This window comes from Malaclemys terrapin, chromosome 13, assembly GCF_027887155.1.
Source record: "Malaclemys terrapin pileata isolate rMalTer1 chromosome 13, rMalTer1.hap1, whole genome shotgun sequence".
NCBI classification, from domain to species: domain Eukaryota; kingdom Metazoa; phylum Chordata; order Testudines; family Emydidae; genus Malaclemys; species Malaclemys terrapin.
Genome location: NC_071517.1, coordinates 15524150 through 15532594, shown reverse-complemented (window position 1 = coordinate 15532594; position 8445 = coordinate 15524150). Strand labels below are relative to the sequence as shown.

Genomic DNA, 8445 nt, shown 5'->3' with positions numbered 1-8445 from the left:
ATGCGGGACATGTGCTGTGGGGCGGGGGCTTCCAGTGATCACTGTCGCAGCGCTGGCAAAATGGCGGCGCCCATACTGAGCGCGGCGCTGTACGGAATACGGACCGGGCGGGCGTTCGGTACCGCTGGTGAGTGAGCGCTCTTACCCCCGGAGCCACTCGGCGCTCGGGTCCCTGGGACTGACTCGCCGGGCGGAGCGGGAGCACGGGGGCTGGTGCGCCCGGGGTTGAGCTCTCGGATGCCTGGGTTCCCTGCCTGGCTCCCCAGATACCGGGGGGGGGCAGCCGTCTGTCCTGGGATTCCGGGGTGGGTGGGCTCTCGGACACCTGGGTTCCCTTCTCCCTCGCTGTGTGGGGCAGCCTTGTGTCCCAGGGTGTCAGAGAGGGGCAGCGTCTCGGACGCCTGGGTTCCCTTCCCAGTTGTCACTCGCTATACAGGGCAACCATCTGTCCCAGGGTTTCAGAGAAAGGGCAGCTTGCTGTGCGGGGCAGTTGCCTATCGTGAGCTGCCCCAGTCCCTACTAATGACAGACATGCAGCTTGCTGGGTGTTCTGGGGCCTGTAACCCCCTTTAGGGCCATGGTGGCATCAGAGTGCTAGTCCAATGTGGTGGTGACATCTCTCTGCCTGCTGCGGTGACTGCAAGTGACAGCAGTTGTGTAGTGGGATGGGGAATAGATGCAGCATCTCAACACATGGTCACCCTGTTGCTGTGCTGGCCGTTGGGGACTCCCTTCCTTCCTTACCCATTTGTAAAACATGCATAATGAACACCGGCCTGCTGCTATCAGTAGCGTTCCTACTTGCCCTGAATTTGGGGGATAATACCAAACTTACTGCACTGATCCCCTGGTGTGCTGGATCACCCTAGAACTTACTAGGGGCTGAGAATAAGCAACATTGTATTTTGGCCTTAACATAAATTCAAAGCGCTCCACAGAACTGACTCAGGTTACTGGAGAAACAGTCCCTTTCTGTGTGGCCATGACTATCCTCAATAGTTATGTAATGGAAGGGTTCATTTGTAAGCATGAGGAGCGGCACATTCTCAGCTGCTGGCCCGGCATGGTGGAATTCGGTCCTGGACCCATCGGAGTGTTCATATATTTCACTGCCTTGAAAACAATTTTTTAAAAGTGTAAAAGGGAAGAGGGGTAATTTAAAAACACACCAAGGAGAAAAACTTAACCTACTCTTCCCCCAAAATTAAACTGCCCAGGTACCATGGTGATGAGCAGAGTATAAAAACCTCAGCAGAGTGTGTTGGAAATGGTAAAAATTTGTCCTTGATATCAAACAGTTTGCTTTTATTAGCACCTTTTCTTTGAGGATGTTAAAGTACTGTACAAAGATTAATGGATTGAGCCTCACATGCACTGCTGTATATCATCATCTTCATCTTCTGGATAGGGAAGCTGAGAGAACAGAAGTTAAGTTGCTGGCCTGAGGCTACAGCAGGCTGGGGTGCAGCTGGGAATAGAACCCAGGTCTTCTAACCTCCAGGCCTATGCTGTAGTCACAAAACCAACCTTATGTTCTTCGTCCAGTCTAAGCCCCCTCTGATCTTGTCTCTCTAGCATGTGATTATCAGTGTCTTTGTAAAATGAAAACCTCCTGTGTTTTCAGCTGCTCTCTGCAAGAGGGCAGCCCCTCTAGGGCCAATGCCTAATGAAGACCTAGATGTCAGCAACTTGGAGGCATTGGAGAAATACCGCAGCTTCACTCGCTATTTCAAAGTGGCTGAAAAGGAGAGTAAGAAGACTCCCTGGTGGCAAACATACAAGAAGCTTGTCACACCAGAGCAAGGTACCCAAGGGGAGGGAGATGAGTTACTTTTGACTTCTGTTGCTGTAGGGAAGGGGGAGCTATTTGTAGGCCAGTAGTTATGCATGTAGCACCAAAATGTGCTCCACAAGGGATTGATCAAATACTTGTGTGGGTAGCAGACCCCTTGCTGCTGTAGAAATTTGCTCCCTTCAGGGAAACTGACTAGAATCTTCCTCTTAAAGGAAAGGGCTTGCCAGATGCAACTAAATCTTTGGCTTCCTTTCACTCAAAGATTAGGGATGAGAGTAAGGAAGCTATTTCCTGGGGCTCCTGTAATACAAAGGAAAATAAACCATAAGGTCTCCAAGCTCTCCTTTTGAAGTATGCAGGGTTTTAGTTTCTAATGATGTATTATGTTTATTTTCATTCATAAAATGGCTAGTGAGCACCTACCCTATACTCACAGGCCTAGATCCTCAAAGATAGGAGCCAAAATGCCCTTGGGTCTGAGTGCCTTTCCACCACTTAGTTTTCAGTTAACCAAGCCAGATGAGCTGTGTTTCACACCTAAAAGTAAATAACTACCTACAAGCATTGTAAACTCAAAATTCCCTTCTTGTAAAAGGCATAACAGCTCATAACCTCTCCAACCCATCCCACTCCAAATGCTATAGAGCAAAGTCATCTCAAAAGAGCATCTGGCTTATTATTCTCATTTATCTAAGAATGAAACAAGAACCCCAACAGACAAAGATTGAGGGACCTGGTTTTATTTAATGGCATAGTGAGGTGAAAGACACATCCAGCTGTCCTTTGTAAGGAGGCAATATTATAAGCCAGATATTGTTTGAGTGCTGTCTGTGTGCTTGGCATTGTATAAACATAAGGAAGATACAATCCCAACATTTAGTCTAAATTAGACCCACGATACAGCTTAGGTGATTGTAAAGCAGGGAGTGGAAATATCCATGGGTGTATCTGTGGACCTGTTTAACAGGCTTAATACTCAAGCAAAACTCAGCCTCGAATGAGCTTCAGCGAGAGTGTGAAGTACTTTTTATCCTTAGATGTCTCCAAATCTTTTACAAAGCATTGTTAGATACTGGGGTTGTAATGGCTGCATAGACAGAATAACCAACGTGCATGCACTAGCTCCCCTATAGACTAGAACATCAGAATCAGTTGTACTGAGAAGTCGTGGCTAACGTTCCACTTGAGTTATTCCCTATGCGCTTTCTGGGAAAGTGCCTTGGGATTTTTAACTTGTACGAGAAACTGGCAGAAGGGACTCTGTTCCATGTCCCTCTTGAAGGAGGGCACCTGTAACAGGATTGTGCTGTAGTAGTACCTCTGACAACACTAAATGTTTCAGTGGTATCAGAGTCTCTCACTTGTCGGGCAGCTAGATTATATGGTGTGGACAAAATACTGTCCCAGTCTTGTTATGAGTTCCATGCGGGCACAGGGGTCTGTCTGCACCGAGCTCATTGCAGGATCAGGGCTTATGCCTGTAATTCATCTGATTGTTTGTATCCCTCATGCATTTTTGGTTTGTCTGTCACAGTTGCCCAGGACTGCTGGACAGAAAGAACAGAATGGGGCTTATTTTAGGTTTCTCACTTACATGTTTTTGACCTTAGATGAAGAGGCAAAGATAGACATTGGCCTGCCTTACTACAGACCACCACGGGCAAAGCAACTGAAGGAGAGAAAAGAGATATTGAAACAGAACCACCAGAGCATGGAAATGGAAAGAGCATCCCGCCTCAGGACGTGTATGTATCCTGCAGTCTTGGTTTCCTCTTCTTCTGTATCTGTGGTGGCTTAGACAACCCCTCCACGTGTCTCACAACTCCTTCTTTGCAATTGCAGTGGTGATTCCACTTGACGAAGTCAAGGCAGAGTGGGAGAAAACCAATGGCCCGTTGCATAAGCAGCTTGTCGCCGAGCACTATGGGATATACCACGATATGTTTGATGAAGCCACGTTCGTCCCCAGAGTGGTTCTGCGGGTAGAATACAACCTAGATGATGAGCATGTCATGCCAGTATATCATGGGAACTTTGTGACACCCACCGAGGTATCTTATAATTGATCACTAGGAAGAATATTAAAGTGTGCCCAAGTTAATCAGAAGCCACACAAGGTTTAACTGGCCTGACAGCACAGACACTTACTGTAAGAGGAATGTTCCTTTTAAATGGAAAATCATATGCTTTGGAGATGCTTCTAGTTAAGATAAGGAAACAGCATTACAATGAATTCATTTTTAAATGAAAGGGTGAACTTGCTTTTGATAAAATACCCCTGCCTTTCCTGATGGAAATTGGTTCGCTCTGTGGCAAAGCCAGATTTGATTTGTTCTGTTGGGGCTGTTTTTATTGTACAGCCAGGTTATGTCTGAGTAACTAACTCGGTTTCTCAAAAAATACATCATTTTAATGCAAACAATCCTTGGGAGCTTTTACCGGAGATTCTTACGTTCACGACTGTCTCTTTACGTTGCGTATTTAGGCATCCAGTCCCCCAGAAGTGATATATGAGGCAGATGAAGGCTCCCTGTGGACTCTGCTGCTCACTAATCTGGGTGTGTATCAAGACTTTCAAGAGCTTCCTTAAATTGGCTATTTCTGCCCTCTTTTGTTTTGAAAATCGTATTACCTTGGGCTGTGTAACCTGATGCAGCGGGGTGGTCATTCCGTAGGGATTGTTCAGCCACGCCTGCAGAATCACTCCAGAAACTGCATAGAAGGGCTAGAATGGAAAGATCTGCTTGGCAGAAGGTGGTGGAGCTGAAGGAAGGAATAGCAATACTCTGCTCCCCTGGCCCACCTTTAATGAGAGGGATTAGTCATTTTGCAAAATGCAACGTGAATGCTAAATAGTGTCACAATATTCTTTACATACATTGACGAGTTCAGCCTTGCAAAATTTCTTTGAGGGTAGCAGTACTATGCTCATTTTGCAGGCAGAGAAATAGAGTGGTGAAATGATTTGCCTAGTGTCTGACACACTGGAAGGGAAGCCAGGAAAAGAAAGCTGGTTTCCTGACTCCCAATCTTGTGCATAACCACAAGACTGTCCTTCTCTGCGCATCTCATACACAAAGCTTTATATTTCCAAAGTATTATTACAAACATTAACTGATTTCCACAACATCCTTGTGAAGTAGGTAGGTCAGTATCTCTGTCCCCGTTTTGTAGATTAGGGAATCGAGGTGCAGCAAAGTTAAGTGACTCACCCAAGGTCACACAGTGAGTTGGTGTCAACACAGAGGTTGGAACTCGGGGGTTGCTGGCTCACAGCCTTGAACTCCATCCTCTTGGGACTTGTTCCAGTTGTTTTTCTGACACAATAATGAGTTGGTAGAGAGCAGCTGAGAGGTCTGGAGGCATCATCCCCTTTTCCTGTTGGACCTAGGGAATTCTGGCTTTGGAGTAGATGCTATCAATAAGGCAGCAGGCAAACGCATAGTACTTGTCATTAAGACGTGTTTTTCTCTGTGTGTGCACAGATGGACACCTGCGAGATGCTGATTCTGAGTACATCCACTGGCTGGTGTGAGTATTGCAAACCAATACATCTGTATAATGGATGTGCGTTAGGGACGGCAGCCCCGGCCTCCCAAGCCCTGTGAGAGGAAATATGGTCAAAGAAATGGGGAAAGAGCTTCCCAACAGAGCTTTGAAATGTAGTTGGTACAAAGACAAAATCTGGCAAACATTGACTTGGCTTTTCCCTGATCATCTGGCCTGCGTAGTGCTGGTCAGACATCAGTCCTGGAGCACTGATATCGCTAAAGCTAGAGTAGTTCCAGGAATTGTTACTGTTTTCTGTTTAGTTCTATGGATGTGATTTGCTGCTTCCCCTGACTAGGTCTGTCTCTAGTAGCTGCATGCTTGCTATGGCAGGGAATAGCCCACAGCTACACAAGGGGAGAGCATGCCACAGATCTTCCCCCCCACACAACTTCAATGCTATGATTTTGATCAGAGATGTCAAAAAGAAAATAAAACCAGCCACTTGGATAATGACTGAAAAATGTCTTGCACTTCACAGGACCAACATTCCAGGCAACAACATAGATTCGGGAAAAGAGATTTGCCATTACTTCCCCCCATTCCCTGCCAAGGGAACTGGCTACCACCGCTTTGTCTTCCTCCTCTTCAAGCAGGACCGACCAATCGATTTCACTGAAGATGTTCGGCCGACCCCATGGTAACTTTGAATCTTGAGTCCCTGCCAGGTTCTTGTGCCCTGTATGATCAGAGCAGACAAAGCTGATCTCTCAACTGAAAAAATCCCACTGCTCTCTGAAAACATTTTACCCACTGAGATTACTTGTAACAATAACTGACCGTAATTGAAAGGTGATTTTTCCCCTGTTGTTTCAGCTTGTTTCCTTTGCACTTTGGACGGCGCTGGGGGCATAGTCACGTTTGCTGTTTCTCTTGCTTATTTGTTTCCACTAACAAAACAAATCCTCTGGAGGTTGTATGCGCGGCTGGTCTGTGAAGACACATGCTGGTATTACTGCTACCACAGCCTGCCCCATTTGTTTCACCCACCTGTTATACCTTTTCTTAAGTGAAGGCCCCAGTCCTGCAATGGGAACAGTATGGAAGACGCTTGCACCTCCATGGCGTCTCATTGACTTCGCCAGTAGAACAGGATGTTAAAAGAATGACTTGCCGGATTGACATGACAAGGCCAATTTATGTATGGCTGGCATGCTTCCACCTCAGGCTGCCTAGGGAGTTTGACTTTAAATAGCCATGTAGGTTTCTCTCTTGGGGTCTTTCTTCTCCATCTCTGCAGGATTGTTAGTGGTGGAGGGATAGCCCAGTGGTTTGAGCATTGGCCTGCTAAACCCCAGGATTGTGAGTTCAATCCTTGAGGGGGCCACATAGGGATCTGGGGCAAAATCAGTACTTGGTCCTGCTAGTGAAGGCAGGGGGCTGGACTCAATGACCTTTCAGGGTCCCTTCCAGTTCTGTGAGATAGGGGTGTGTGTGTGTGTATATATATATATATTTTTTTTAATTAAAAGAGAGACCTGTCCTTTTATTTCTGTCTTGTTTTCAGCCACAGTCTCAAGATGAGAACCTTCAAGACGTTTGACTTCTACAAGAAGCACCAGAACGATATGACGCCAGCCGGGCTGGCATTTTTCCAGTGCCAATGGGATGATTCTGTTACTCACATCTTTCACAACCATCTCAGTAAGAAACTCACTTTATAGGGGTATGGGGCAGTGGCTGTTGCATGAGGCAGGGGGGTCCCTTTCTCCTCCGACCCCACTATCCAGCAGTCAAGCATATCTAAATGTATCCTGGAGGAGACGAAGTCATTTGGTAGGGCCTGGGTTGGGAAAGGACAAGGGGTTGAAAGCTGTTTGCTCAGATGTCAGACACACCTTACTTAAATCAACTGTGGCCATGCGAGCTCTCTGTGATGGAGCAATGAGGGTTCCTGGAGGCATGGGCGTGTCTGAGTGCGGGGTGAATGCAATGGCCGGTTCTGAATGTCCCCCTTTGGGACAGTTGCTCTAACTGGTTCCTAGATAGCCGCATATCACTAGCACATTAGTCTGACACTGGGAACATTTACAGTTGAGAATTAGAAGCAGTCGCCTTCTCTTTTAAAGGCTTCAGTGTGTCCATGGCAGTCTAAGGGAACAGCCTTACTCTGGTGGGCTTTGAATCCCATTTCGCGTGGACGCTTTAAAATAACAATGGGAGAGTACGTGGTGGAGAGAACTACATGTGTGTTCTTGATCTATCATTAATCTCCCATTCTGCCCAAGGAGGGAGACGTGGTACCTTTGGAACGACGGAGAGTGGGCGGGGCCTGGTGGGTTGGTGTGCAGGGTTAGGTTTTGAGCTGTCTCGTCTAACGTTCACCATTGTCCCTTTGCAGACATGAAGGAGCCAGTGTTTGACTTTGTGCGGCCCCCTGTGTATCACCCCCCTCAGAAGAAGTTTCCACACCTGCAGCCTCTGAGGTACCTGGATAGGTACAGGGACAGCCACGAGCCCACGTATGGCATTTACTGAGGAGTTTGCCACCTCCCCAGGAGCTCCAGGCCATTGGGGCAGGAATACTCTACCTTCTCCAGATGCATCACATGACTGCGCTGTCTGGGATGCTCCATGTCTCTGGGAGAAGGGGAGTGTGGACTTTCGGAATCACAGCATGATGTGATGCAAGCTCGGTTTCATTGGCAACACCGGAAAGGGTGGAACTGAGGTTAGCAGATATTTCTGCTATTGGCAGTTACCTGGTCAAAAGCCTTGTTCATATTGGGTATTTATGGCCATGAGAGTGTATCCATCTCCGCTCTGAAGGAGCCAGATGCTAGTGGTAGCTGAATGGCCCAGTGTCCTCCAAAGGCACCATGTCTCACTTCACTGCAGGAGCCAGGGCTCTAAGCATAGGTGGGCCAAGGCTGACTTGGTCTGGTTAGCCAGTTCAGATCATGTATCTGTGCAGTGACAGAAAAATACCCTCATCTAAATCCAACCCAGTGATCTGTGCAGCCTGACAGAGGCAGAACTGTCGGTCCGGTGCGTCGTCTCCTTCCCCTGCCATGAACTTCCCAGACCTGGGATCCTGAGCGGCATCCTTCATATTTTTGTACAGATAGTTCAAAAATCTGAATAAACATTTTCCAAGCGAA

At 47.2% G+C, this 8445-nt stretch overlaps 1 protein-coding gene across 1 annotated transcript; it reads left to right on the top strand.

The window, feature by feature from the left end:
- Positions 1-8445, top strand: MRPL38 (mitochondrial ribosomal protein L38). The gene is made up of 9 exons (XM_054047287.1): positions 1-127; positions 1625-1804; positions 3406-3540; positions 3638-3846; positions 4281-4353; positions 5281-5326; positions 5826-5984; positions 6852-6988; positions 7686-8445. The coding sequence occupies exons 1-9, from the start codon at positions 1-3 to the stop codon at positions 7820-7822; spliced, it is 1203 nt and encodes a 400-aa protein (XP_053903262.1). The 3' UTR covers positions 7823-8445.